At 54.6% G+C, this 14,894-nt stretch overlaps 2 protein-coding genes across 2 annotated transcripts; both read left to right on the top strand.

The window, feature by feature from the left end:
- The first annotated feature begins 221 nt into the window (after positions 1-221).
- LOC124111686 (extensin-1-like) lies at positions 222-8,126 on the top strand. Its single transcript, XM_048393725.1, has 4 exons — positions 222-416; positions 4,518-4,697; positions 6,084-6,196; positions 6,716-8,126. The coding sequence occupies exons 1-4, from the start codon at positions 222-224 to the stop codon at positions 8,124-8,126; spliced, it is 1,899 nt and encodes a 632-aa protein (XP_048249682.1).
- A 121-nt stretch (positions 8,127-8,247) lies between these two features.
- On the top strand, positions 8,248-12,535 carry LOC124111685 (mucin-2-like). Its single transcript, XM_048393726.1, has 5 exons — positions 8,248-8,626; positions 8,817-9,602; positions 9,812-10,508; positions 10,638-10,817; positions 11,026-12,535. Exons 1-5 carry the CDS (start codon positions 8,248-8,250, stop codon positions 12,533-12,535), a joined length of 3,552 nt encoding a protein of 1,183 aa, XP_048249683.1.
- Positions 12,536-14,894: the final 2,359 nt, after the last annotated feature.

A 14,894-nucleotide genomic window follows, 5' to 3' on the forward strand; every position in this document is an offset into this window, starting at 1 on the left:
GATGTATACGGCTGGGCGTACAGGGTGGGAACAAGGTGTCGGATGTATACGGCTGCCCGGTACAGGGTGTGGGATGTATACGACTGGGTGGTACAGGGTGTCGGATGTATACGACTGGGTGGTACAGGGTGTGGGATGTATACGACTGGGTGGTACAGGGTGTCGGATGTATACGACTGGGTGGTACAGGGTGTCGGATGTATACGACTGGATGGTACAGGATGTGGGATGTATACGACTGGGTGGTACAGGGTGTCGGATGTATACGGCTGGGCGTACAGGGTGGGAAGAAGGTGTCGGATGTATACGGCTGGCCGGTACAGGGTGTCGGATGTATACGGCTGGGTGGTACAGGGTGTGGGATGTATACGTCTGGCCGGTACAGGGTGTCGGATGTATACGACTGGGCGTACAGGGTGGGAACAAGGTGTCGGATGTATACGGCTGCCCAGTACAGGGTGTCGGATGTATACGACTGGGTGGTACAGGGTGTCGGATGTATACGACTGGGTGGTACAGGGTGTCGGATGTATACGACTGGGTGGTACAGGGTGTGGGATGTATACGACGGGGTGGTACAGGGTGTCGGATGTATACGGCTGGGCGTACAGGGTGGGAACAAGGTGTCGGATGTATACGGCTGCCCGGTACAGGGTGTGGGATGTATACGACTGGGTGGTACAGGGTGTCGGATGTATACGACTGGGTGGTACAGGGTGTGGGATGTATACGACTGGGTGGTACAGGGTGTCGGATGTATACGACTGGGTGGGAACAAGGTGTCGGATGTATACGGCTGGGTAGTACAGGGTGCCGGATGTATACGACTGGGCGTACAGGGTGTGGGATGTATACGACTGGGTGGTACAGGGTTTCGGATGTATACGACTGGGTGGTACAGGGTGTGGGATGTATACGACTGGGTGGTACAGGGTGTCGGATGTATACGGCAGGGCGTACAGGGTGGGAACAAGGTGTCGGATGTATACGGCTGGGTGGTACAGGGTGTGGGATGTATACGACTGGGTGGTACAGGGTGTCGGATGTATACGACTGGGTGGTACAGGGTGTCGGATGTATACGACTGGGTGGTACAGGGTGTGGGATGTATACGACGGGGTGGTACAGGGTGTCGGATGTATACGGCTGGGCGTACAGGGTGGGAACAAGGTGTCGAATGTATACGGCTGCCCGGTACAGGGTGTCGGATGTATACGACTGGGTGGTACAGGGTGTCGGATGTATACGACTGGGTGGTACAGGGTGTCGGATGTATACGACTGGGGGGTACAGGGTGTGGGATGTATACGACTGGGTGGTACAGGGTGTCGGATGTATACGGCTGGGCGTACAGGGTGGGAACAAGGTGTCGGATGTATACGGCTGGCCGGTACAGGGTGTCGGATGTATACGGCTGGGTGGTACAGGGTGTCGGATGTATACGGCTGGGCGTACAGGGTGGGAACAAGGTGTCGGATGTATACGGCTGCCCGGTACAGGGTGTCGGATGTATACGACTGGGTGGTACAGGGTGTCGGATGTATACGACTGGGTGGTACAGGGTGTCGGATGTATACGACTGGGTGGTACAGGGTGTGGGATGTATACGACTGGGTGGTACAGGGTGTCGGATGTATACGGCTGGGCGTACAGGGTGGGAAGAAGGTGTCGGATGTATACGGCTGGCCGGTACAGGGTGTCGGATGTATACGGCTGGGTGGTACAGGGTGTCGGATGTATACGTCTGGCCGGTACAGGGTGTCGGATGTATACGGTTGGGCGTACAGGGTGTGGGATGTATACGACTGGGTGGTACAGGGTGTCGGATGTATACGACTGGGTGGTACAGGGTGTGGGATGTATACGACTGGGTGGTACAGGGTGTCGGATGTACACGGCTGGGCGTACAGGGTGGGAACAAGGTGTCGGATGTATACGGCTGGCCGGTACAGGGTGTCGGATGTATACGGCTGGGTGGTACAGGGTGTCGGATGTATACGACTGGGCGTACAGGGTGGGAACAAGGTGTCGGATGTATACGGCTGCCCGGTACAGGGTGTCGGATGTATACGACTGGGTGGTACAGGGTGTCGGATGTATACGACTGGGTGGTACAGGGTGTCGGATGTATACGACTGGGTGGTACAGGGTGTGGGATGTATACGACTGGGTGGTACAGGGTGTCGGATGTATACGGCTGGGCGTACAGGGTGGGAAGAAGGTGTCGGATGTATACGGCTGGCCGGTACAGGGTGTCGGATGTATACGGCTGGGTGGTACAGGGTGTCGGATGTATACGTCTGGCCGGTACAGGGTGTCGGATGTATACGGCTGGGCGTACAGGGTGTCGGATGTATACGGCTGGGCGTACAGGGTGGGAAGAAGGTGTCGGATGTATACGGCTGCCCGGTACAGGGTGTCGGATGTATACGACTGGGTGGTACAGGGTGTCGGATGTATACGACTGGGTGGTACAGGGTGTGGGATGTATACGACTGGGTGGTTCAGGGTGTCGGATGTATACGACTGGGCGTACAGGGTGTGGGATGTATACGACTGGGTGGTACAGGGTGTCGGATGTATACGACTGGGTGGTACAGGGTGTGGGATGTATACGACTGGGTGGTACAGGGTGTCGGATGTATATGACTGGGCGTACAGGGTGGGAACAAGGTGTCGGATGTATACGGCTGGGTGGTACAGGGTGTCGGATGTATACGACTGGGCGTACAGGGTGTGGGATGTATACGACTGGGTGGTACAGGGTTTCGGATGTATACGACTGGGTGGTAAAGGGTGTGGGATGTATACGACTGGGTGGTACAGGGTGTCGGATGTATACGGCAGGGCGTACAGGGTGGGAACAAGGTGTCGGATGTATACGGCTGGGTTGTACAGGGTGTCGGATGTATACGACTGGGTGGTACAGGGTGTGGGATGTATACGACTGGGTGGTACAGGGTGTCGGATGTATACGACTGGGTGGTACAGGGTGTGGGATGTATACGACTGGGTGGTACAGGGTGTCGGTTGTATACGGCTGGGCGTACAGGGTTGGAACAAGGTGTCGGATGTATACGACTGGGTGGTACAGGGTGTCGGATGTATACGACTGGGTGGTACAGGGTGTCGGATGTATACGACTGGGTGGTACATGGTGGCGGATGTATACGACTGGGTGGTACAGGGTGTCGGATGTATACGACTGGGTAGTACAGGGTGTCGGATGTATACGGCTGGCCGGTACAGTTTGTCGGATGTATACGGCTGGGCGAACAGGGTGGGAACAAGGTGTCGGATGTATACCGCTGGGTGGTACAGGGTGTCGGTTGTGTACGGCTGGGTGGTACAGGGTGTCGGTTGTATAGAGCTGGGTGGTACAGGGTGTCGGTTGTATAGAGCTGGGTAGTACAGGGTGTCGGTTGTGTACGGCTGGGTGGTATAGGGTGTGGGATGTATACGACTGGGTGGTACAGGGTGTTGGATGTTGCGACTGGGTGGTACAGGGTGTCGGTTGTGTACGGCTGGGTGGTACAGGGTGTCGGTTGTATAGAGCTGGCCGGTACAGGGTGTGGGATGTATACGACTGGGTGGTACAGGTCGTGGGATGTATACGACTGGGTGGTACAGGGTGTTGGATGTTGCGACTGGGTGGTACAGGGTGTCGGATGAATACGGCTGGCCGGTACAGGGTGTCGGATGTATACGACTGGGCGTACAGGGTGGGAACAAGGTGTCGGATGTATACGACTGGCCGGTACAGGGTGTCGGATGTATACGACTGGGTGGTACAGGGTGTGGGATGTATACGACTGGGTGGTACAGGGTGGGAACAAGGTGTCGGATGTATACGGCTGGCCGATACAGGGTGTCGGATGTATACGGTTGGGCGTACAGGGTGGGAACAAGGTGTCGGATGTATACGGCTGGCCGGTACAGGGTGTCGGATGTATACGGCTGGCCGGTACAGGGTGTCGGATGTATACGACTGGGTGGTACAGGGTGTCGGATGTAAACGGCTGGGCGTACAGGGTGGGAACAAGGTGTCGGATTTATACGACTGGCCGGTACAGGGTGTCGGATGAATACGGCTGGCCGGTACAGGGTGTCGAATGTATACGACTGGGCGTAAAGGGTGGGAACAAGGTGTCGGATGTATACGGCTGGCCGGTACAGGGTGTCGGATGTATACGACTGGGTGGTACAGGGTGTGGGATGTATACGACTGGGTGGTACAGCGTGGGAACAAGGTGTCGGATGTATACGGCTGGCCGGTACAGGGTGTCGGATGTATACGGTTGGGCGTACAGGGTGGGAACAAGGTGTCGGATGTTTACGGCTGGCCGGTACAGGGTGTCGGATGTATACGGCTGGCCGGTACAGGGTGTCGGATGTATACGACTGGGTGGTACAGGGTGTCGGATGTATACGGCTGGGCGTACAGGGTGGGAACAAGGTGTCGGATTTATACGACTGGCCGGTACAGGGTGTCGGATGTATACGACTGGGTGGTACAGGGTGTCGGATGTATACGGCTGGGCGTACAGGGTGGGAACAAGGTGTCGGATGTATACGACTGGGTGGTACAGGGTGTCGGATGTATACGGCTGGGCGTACAGGGTGGGAACAAGGTGTCGGATGTATACGACTGGCCGGTACAGGGTGGGAACAAGGTGTCGGATGTATACGGCTGGCAGGTACAGGGTGTCGGATGTATACGGTTGGGCGTACAGGGTGGGAACAAGGTGTCGGATGTTTACGGCTGGCCGGTACAGGGTGTCGGATGTATACGGCTGGCCGGTACAGGGTGTCGGATGTATACGACTGGGTGGTACAGGGTGTCGGATGTATACGGCTGGGCGTACAGGGTGGGAACAAGGTGTCGGATTTATACGACTGGCCGGTACAGGGTGTCGGATGTATACGACTGGGTGGTACAGGGTGTCGGATGTATACGGCTGGGCGTACAGGGTGGGAACAAGGTGTCGGATGTATACGACTGGCCGGTACAGGGTGTCGGATGTATACGACTTGGTGGTACAGGGTGTCGGATGTATACAACTGGGTGGTACAGGGTGTCGGATGTATACGACTGGGTGGTACAGGGTGTCGGATGTATACGACACTGTGGTACAGGGTGTCGGATGTATACGGCTGGGCGTACAGGGTGGGAACAAGGTGTCGGATGTATACGACTGGGTGGTACAGGGTGTGGGATGTATACGACTGGGTGGTACAGGGTGTCGGTTGTATACGGCTGGGTGGTACAGGGTGTCGGTTGTATAGAACTGGGTGGTACAGGGTGTCGGTTGTTTAGAGCTGGGTGGTACAGGGTGTCGGTTGTGTACGGCTGGGTGGTACAAGGTGTCGGATGTATACGACTGGGTGGTACAGGGTGTCGGATGTATACGACTGGGCGTACAGGGTGGGAAGAAGGTGTCGGATGTATACGGCTGCCCGGTACAGGGTGTGGGATGTATACGACTGGGTGGTACAGGGTGTCGGATGTATACGACTGGGCGAACAGGGTGTCGGAAGTATACGACTGGGTGGTACAGGGTGTCGGATGTATACGACTGGGTGGTACAGAGTGTCGGATGTATACGACTGGGCGTACAGGGTGTCGGATGTATACGACTGGGTGGTACAGGGTGTCGGATGTATACGGCTGGGTGGTACAGGGTGTCGGATGTATACGACTGGGTGGTACAGGGTGTCGGATGTATACGACTGGGTGGTACAGGGTGTCGGATGTATACGACTGGGTGGTACAGGGTGTCGGATGTATACGGCTGGGCGTACAGGGTGTCGGATGTATACGACTGGGTGGTACAGGGTGTCGGATGTATACGGCTGGTCGTACAGGGTGTCGGATGTATACGACTGGGTGGTACAGGGTGTCGGATGTATACGACTGGGCGTACAGGGTCGGAACAGGGTGACTCACATATACGGCTGGGCGGTACAAGTTGTCGGATATATACGACTGGTCGGCACAGGGTATTGGATGTACTTTTGTACTTATTACTTTTGTTTTTCTCACAACTACATATATGTGCTCTTTCCCTCATTGCCTTCAACAGAACTACACCACCTACCTAGAGTACACCACCTCCCGCCATCAACCACCACATCTACACCACCTCCTATCATCAGCCACCACGAGTACACCACCTCCCGCCATCAGCCACAACGAGTACACCACAACCTGCCATCAACCACCACATCTACACCACCACCCGCCATCAACCACCACCACATCACAACCTCTTCCATCAACTACCACATCTACACCACCTCCCGCAAAAAACCACCACGAGAACACCATCTCCTGCCATCAACCACCACGAGTACACCACCTCCTGCAATCAAGCACCACATCTACACCACCTCCTGCCATCAACCACCACAACATCACAACCTCCTGCCATCAACTACCACATCTACACCACCTCCCGCCATCAACAACCACATCTACACCACCTCCCACCATCAACCACCACAACATCACAACCTCCTGCCATCAACCGCCACATCTACACCACCTCCCGCCACCAACCACCACGAGAACACCACCTCCTGCCATCAGCCACCACGAGTACACCACCTCCTGCCATCAACCGCCATGAGGGAAAAACACCTCCTGCCATCGTCCATCACATCTACACCACCTCCCGCCATCAACCACCACAACTACACCACCTCCTGCCATCAGCCACCACGAATACACCACCTCCCACCATCAGCCACCCCGAGTACACAACCTCCCGCAATCAACCACCACAACTACACCACCTCCTGCAGTCAACCACCACATCTACACCATCACCCATCACCTCCTGCCATCAGCCACCACGAGTACACCACCTCCTGCCATCAACCACCACATCTACACCACCTCCGGCCATCAACCATCACAACTACACCACCTCCTGCCATCAACCACCACAATTACACCACCTCCTGCCATCGGCCACCACGAGTTCACCACCTCCTGCCATAAGCCACCACGAGTACACCACCTCCCGCCATCAATCACTTTATCTACACCACCTCCCGACATCAACCACCACGAGTACACCACATCCCGCTATCACCCTTCACGAGTATACCAGCTCCCGCCATCAACCACCACATCTACACCATTTCCTCCCATCAACCACCACGAGTACACCACTTCCTGCCATGAACCACCACATCTACACCACCTCCTGCCATCAACTACCAACATCTACACCACCTCCCGCAATCAACCACCACATCTACACCACCTCCCACCATCAAAGACCACAACTACACCACCTCCCGCCATCAACTACCACATCTACACCACCTCCCGCCATCAACCACCACAACTACACCACCTCCTGCCATCAGCCACCACATCTACACCACCTCCCGTCATCAGCCACCACGAGTACACAACCTCCCGCCATCAGCCACCACGAGTACACGCCACCCGCCATCAACCATCACGAGTACACAACCTCCTGCCATCAACCACCACGAGTACACCACCTCCTGCCATCAACCACCACATCTACACCACCTCCCGCCATCAACCACCACAACTACACCACCTCCCGTCATCAGCCACCACGAGTACACCACCTCCTGCCATCAGCCACCACGAGTACACCACCACCCGCCATCAACCACCACAACATCACAACCTCCTGCCATCAACTACCACATCTCAGCACCTCCCGCCATCAACCACCACGAGTACACCACCTCCTGCCATCAGCCACCACGAGTACACCACCTCCTGCCATCAACCACCACAACATCACAACCTCCTGCTATCAACTACTATAACTCAGCACCTCCCGCCATCAACCACCTTATCTACACCCCCTCCCGACATCAACCACAACGGGTACACCACCTCCCGCCATCGACCACCACAACTACACCCCCTCCTGCCATCAGCCACCACGAGTTCACCCCCTACTGCCATCAGCCACCACGAGTACACCACCTCCTGCCATCAGCCACCACGAGTACACCATCTCCCGCCATCAATCACTTTATCTACACCACCTCCCGACATCCACCCCCACGAGTACACCACCTCCCGACATCAACCACCACGAGTACACCATCTCCCGCCATCAATCACTTGATCTACACCACCTCCCGACATCCACCCCCACGAGTACACCACCTCCCGACATCAACCACCACGAGTACACCAGCTCCCGACATCAGCCCTCACGAGTATACCACCTCCTGACATCAACCACCATGAGTACACCACCACCTGCCATCAGCAACCACATCTACACCACCTCCCGCCATCAGCCACCATGGGTACACCACCTCCCGCCATCGACAACCACATCTACAACACCTCCCACCATCAACCACCACAACTACACCATCTCCCGCCGTCAACCACCACATCTACACCTTCACCCGCCATCAACCTCCACAACTACACCACCTCCTGCCATCAACCACCACATCTACACCACCTCCGCCGATCAGCCACCACAGTACTCAACCTCCCGCCATCAACCATCGAAACTAAACCACCTCCCGTCGTCAACCACCACAACTACACCACCTCCTGCCATCAACCACCACATCTACACCACCTCCCGACATCAACCACCAGGGCCCCGTTCCACAAAGCGATCGTAGCGCTAAGATGATCGTAACTCCCATACTTTAACATAGACTTAAGACATACTTAGCGCTAAGATCGCTTTGTGAAACGGGGCCCTGATCTATACCACCTCCCGGCATCAACCATCACATCTACACCACCTCCCGCCATCAACCACCACATCTACATCACCTCCCGCCATCAGACACCACAACATCTACACCACCTCCTGCCATCAACCACCACAACTACACCACCTCCCGCCATCAGCCTCCACGAGTACATCACCTCCCGCCATCAGACACCACGAGTACACCACATCCTGCAGTCAGCCACCACGAGTACACCACCTCCTGCCATCAGACACCACGAGTACACCACATCCTGCAGTCAGCCACCACATCTACACCACCTCCTGAAGTCAGCCACCACGAGAAGACCACATCCTGCAGTCAGCCACCACGAGAAGACCACATCCTGCAGTCAGCCACCACGAGTACACCAAATCCTGCCACCAGCCACCACCAGTACACCACATCCTGCCATCAGCCACCACGTGTACACCACCTCCTGCCATCAGCCACCACGAGTAGACCACATCCTGCCATCAGACACCACATCTACACCACCTCCCGCCATCAGCCACCACAGTACTCAACCTCGTGCCATCAACCGTCGAAACTACACCACCTCCCGCCGTCAACCACTACATCTACACCACCAACCGCCATGAACCATCACGAGTACACCACCTCCTGCCATCAGCCAGCAAGATTACATCACCTCCTGCCATCAGCCACCACGAGTACACCACCTCCTGCCATCAACCACCACATCGACACCACCTCCCGACATCAACCTCAAGATCTACACCACCTCCCGGCATCAACCGCCACATCTACAACACCTCCTGCTATCAACCGCCACATCTACACCACCTCCTGCCATCAACCACCACAACTACACCACCTCCCGCCATCAGCCACCACGAGTACATCACCTCCCGCCATCAGCCAACCAGGAATACACAACCTCCCGCCATCAACCACCACATCTACACCACCTCCCACCATCAACCACCACATCTACACCACCTTCCGCCATCAACCACCACATCTACACCACCTCCCGCCATCAACCACCACAACTACACCACCTCCCGCCATCAACCACCACGAGTACATCACCTCCCGCCATCAGCCCCCAGGAATACACAACCTCCCGCCATCAACCACCACATCTACACCACCTCCCGCGGTCAACCACCACATCTACACCCCCTCCGGCCATCAACCGGCACATCTACAACACCTCCTGCCATCAGCCACCACATCTACACCACCTCCCGCCATCAGCCACCACGAGTACATCACCTCCCGTCATCAGCCACCACAACATCTACACCATCTCCCGCCATCAACCATCACATCTACACCACCTCCCGCGGTCAACCACCACATCTACATTACCTCCCGCCATCAGACACCACAACATCTACACCACCTCCCGCCATCAACCACCACATCTACACCACCTCCCGCCATCAGCCTCCACGAGTACATCACCTCCCGCCATCAGCCACCACATCAACATCACCTCCTGCCATCAACCACCACGAGTACACCACCTCCTGCCATCAACCACCACATCTACACCACCTCCCGACATCAACCACCACATGTACACCACCTCCCGACATCAACCATCACATCTACACCACCTCCCGCAATCAACTACCACATCTAAACCACCTCCCGCCATCAACTACCACATCTAAACCACCTCCTGCCATCAACCACCACGAGTACAGCACCTCCTGCCATCAACAACCACATCTACACCACCTCCCGCCATCAACCACCACGAGTACACAACCTCCTGCCATCAGCCACCACGAGTACACCACCTGCCGCCATTAGCCACCACGAGTGCACCACCTCCGGCCATCAACCGCCACGAGTACACCACCTCCCGCCATCAACCACCACAACATAACAACCTCCTGTCATCAACTACCACATCTCAGCACCTCCCGCCAACAACCACCTTATCTACACCCCCTCCCGCCATCAACCACCACGGGAACACCACCTCCCGCCATCGACCACCACATCTACACCACCTCCCACTATCAACCACCACAACTACACCACCTCCTGCCACCAGCCACCATCAGTTCACCACCTCCTGCCATCAGCCACCACGAGTACACCACCTCCCGCCATCAATCACTTTATCTACACCACCTCCCGACATCAACCACCACGAGTACACCACCTCCCGCCATCAGCCTTCACGAGTATACCACCTCCCGCCATCAACCACCACATCCACACCACCTCCCGCCATCAACCACCACATCTACACCACCTCCTGCCATCAACCACCACATCTACACCACCTCCTGCCATCAGCCTCCACATCTACACCACCTCCCGCCATCAGCCACCACGAGTACATCACCTCCCTGCCATCAGCCACCACGAGTACATCACCTCCCGCCATCAGCCACCACAACATCTACACCACCTCCCGCCATCAACCACCACATCCACACCACCTCCCGCCATCAACCACCACATCTACATCACCTCCCGCCATCAGACACCACAACATCTACACCACCACCCGCCATCAACCACCACATCTACACCACCTCCCGCCATCAGCCACCACAAGTACATCATCTCCCGCCATCAGCCACCACAAGTACATCACCTCCCGCCATCAGCCACCACGAGTACACCACCTCCCGACATCAACCAACACATCTACACCACCTCCCGCCATCAACCGCTACATCTACACAACCTCCTGCCATCAACCACCGCATCTACACCACCTCTCGCCATCAACCACCACATCTACACAACCTCCTGCCATCAGCCACCACATCTACATCACCTCCTGCCATCAGCCACCACATCAACATCATCTCCTACCATCAACCACCACGAGTACACCACCTCCTGCCATCAACCACCACATCTACACCACCTCCCGACATCAACCACCACATCCTCACCACCTCCCGCCATCAGCCACCACATCTACATCACCTCCTGCCATCAGCCACCACATCAACATCATCTCCTGCCATCAACAACCACGAGTACACCACCTCCTGCCATCAACCACCACATCTACACCACCTCCCGACATCAACCACCACATCTTCACCACCTCCCGCCATCAACCACCACATCTACATCACCTCCTGCCATCAGCCTCCACGAGTACACCACCTCCCGCCATCACTCACCACGAGTACACCACCTTCCGCCATCAGGCTCCACGAGTACACCACCTCCCGCCATCAGCATACCACGAGTACACCACCTCCTGCCATCAACCACCACATCTACACCACCTCCCGACATCAGTCACCACGAGTACACCACCTCCCGCCTTCAGCCACCACATCTACACCACCTTCCGCCATCAGCCATCACTAGTACACCACCTCTCGACATCAACCACTTTATCTACACCACCTCCCGCCATCAGCCTCCACGAGTACACCACCTCCCGCCATCAGCCAGCATGAGTACACAACCTCCCAACATCAACCACTTTATCTACACCACCTCCCGCCATCAACCACCACATCTACATCACCTCCCGCCATCAGACACCACAACATCTACACCACCACCCGCCATCAACCACCACATCTACACCACCTCCCGCCATCAGCCACCACGAGTACATCACCTCCCGCCATCAGCCACCACGAGTACATCACCTCCTGCCATCAGGCTCCACGAGTACACCACCTCCCGCCATCAGCATACCACGAGTACACCACCTCCTGCCATCAACCACCACATCTACACCACCTCCCGACATCAGTCACCACGAGTACACCACCTCCCGCCTTCAGCCACCACATCTACACCACCTTCCGCCATCAGCCATCACTAGTACACCACCTCTCGACATCAACCACTTTATCTACACCACCTCCCGCCATCAGCCTCCACGAGTACACCACCTCCCGCCATCAGCTAGCATGAGTACACAACCTCCCAACATCAACCACTTTATCTACACCGCCTCCCGCCACAACCACCACGAATACACCACCTCCCGCCATCAGCCACCACATCTACACCACCTTACGCCATCAGCCATCACTAGTACACCACCTCCCGCCATCAACCACAACGATTGCACCACCTCCCGCCATCAGCCACCACGAGTACACCACCACCTGCCATCAGCCATTATGAGTACACAACCTCCCACCATCAACCACCACGAGTACACCACCTCCTGCCATCAACCACTACATCTACACCACCTCCCGACATCAACCACCACATCTTCACCACCTCCCGCCATCAACCACCACATCTACATCACCTCCTGCCATCAGCCTCCACGAGTACAACACCTCCCGCCATCACTCACCACGAGTACACCACCTTCCGCCATCAGGCTCCACGAGTACACCACCTCCCGCCATCAGCATACCACATCTACACCACCTCCCGCCAACAGCCACCACATCTTCACCACCTCCCGCCATCAACTACAACATCTACACCACCTCCCACCATCCACCACCACATCTACACCACCTCCTGCCATCAACCACCACATCTACACCACCTCCCGCCATCAACTACAACTACACCACCTCCCGCAGTCAACCACCATATCTACACCACCTGCTGCCATCATCCACCGCCTATCATCATTCCCTATCACTGTACACCACCGATCACACCAATATTCGACTACATATCTGACGTGTGCCTATAAAACATGGAATTTGACCCCCTGACGTGACGTGACTGGCCAATACACCACTGTAGGAAAGGCCTTGTCGTGATCAAAATGCTGGTTGAGACCTGACACGCTGTCATTTGGAAGTATTTTCCAGGCGCTTCAAATGTCATTGTCGGCGCTCGAGTCGATGCCTCTTGTTTCCTGTTCGTCCCGAGCGTCTGAGCAATCTATTTCACTATGGCAGGCATTAAGCATATAGACATACAGACGTACATAGTCGTGACAGACCACTAGACAAATGTAGAATAGACGTGTATAGTCGTTACAAACCACAGGTGTATATATATAATAAGAAATAAACGGTGAGTGGGAGTTAATCGTACAATAAAACACTGCAGGAAGCATATAAACCATTCTACATCTGTCTGTATACTAGTGGTCTAGTGGTACATTTATTTTTCATAAACCAATTATGTCAACATGAATTGCTGTGTGTTAATAACATAGCTACCCTTAATAGTATTACATATAGAAGGTTTTAGCGTTCGGAATAATGGGATTGTGTTTCATTTGCCGTTCCGTATGTGATTTCAGATATTACTAAAAAGACGTTTGAAAGTTTATTGAGGTAAAACATTATTTACCCAAAAAAGTCATATTTGATCTGTCATCCGCTTTTATTGCAACAAAAGCATCAGGGGTGAGACAAAACAGCATGAGTACGTTGAGGAAGTGTATAAGCGAAAGATCGCATATTTCTCTTGACGAATCTTCAAGTCATTATTGGTTATCTTAATCAGTCTGTTGATAAAGCATTAATTACACATCTATTTATAGCATGGCTTCTCGTGTACGTCTTGAATTGTCTCAAGATATCAATAATGTAATAACCTTAGGTGATCATTAAGTTTGTCTTTCGTACATGTAGCTTTGATTTCTAATAATTTGTACAATAGATTCCTATATTACGAGGGGGCACGGGTGGCCCAGTCGTCTAAAGCGCCGCGATTCGCTGTGCAGAGTTGCTTCCCTTGGGCACGCCAGAAACCTATGATTGTGGGTTCGAATCCCGGTTCGCTCCGATTATGTTTCTAGGTTTGTCAGCATCATACCCGTGCTCGTGGGTTTCACCGAAGTGGTAAACGTCTAAGACCTGCATCACTTCGGGCTTTCCTCCCACATTAAGCTGACACGCCTTATATAACTGGAATACTGTTAAAAGCAGCGTTAAACCCAACTCACTCACTCCTATATTACGTTAATCATTACCAGATTTAACTCAAGAGTTAATTTTCGGCAAGTTTATATCTGTTTAGTTGGTTAAATAAATCAAAGTTACAAAACTATGCTGAAACCTTAGCCCCAAACTGAAGACTTTAAAAATATATATTTTCATTTTTGTTGTCTTAAAACGTAAGATGCCAACTCGTGTCATTCCGGGTCAAACCGAATGGCGACTCGTGCGTACGGAGATAAAAAAAATCCACCAGTTAACTGGTTGTACCACACCCACCATTGCTTCCACGTGGAAAATATTCTTAATATAACA

Source organism: Haliotis rufescens, unplaced genomic scaffold (assembly GCF_023055435.1).
Source record: "Haliotis rufescens isolate VD_foot unplaced genomic scaffold, xgHalRufe1.0.p SCAF_12, whole genome shotgun sequence".
Taxonomy (NCBI): domain Eukaryota; kingdom Metazoa; phylum Mollusca; class Gastropoda; order Lepetellida; family Haliotidae; genus Haliotis; species Haliotis rufescens.

Coding starts and splice junctions, on each gene's coding strand:
- LOC124111686 (XM_048393725.1), top strand. CDS start 222: ATGTGGGATGTATACGACTGGGTGGTACAGGGTGTCGGATGTATACGG. Junction 417..4,517: donor TATACGACTGGGCGTACAGG/GTGGGAACAAGG, acceptor TGGGTGGTACAG/GGTGTCGGATGTATACGGCT. Junction 4,698..6,083: donor CGGATGTATACGGCTGGCAG/GTACAGGGTGTC, acceptor TGCCTTCAACAG/AACTACACCACCTACCTAGA.
- LOC124111685 (XM_048393726.1), top strand. CDS start 8,248: ATGAGTACACCACCACCTGCCATCAGCAACCACATCTACACCACCTCC. Junction 10,509..10,637: donor CCTGCCATCAGCCACCACGA/GTACACCACCTG, acceptor ACCACATCTCAG/CACCTCCCGCCAACAACCAC. Junction 10,818..11,025: donor CCTGCCATCAGCCACCACGA/GTACACCACCTC, acceptor TCCTGCCATCAG/CCTCCACATCTACACCACCT.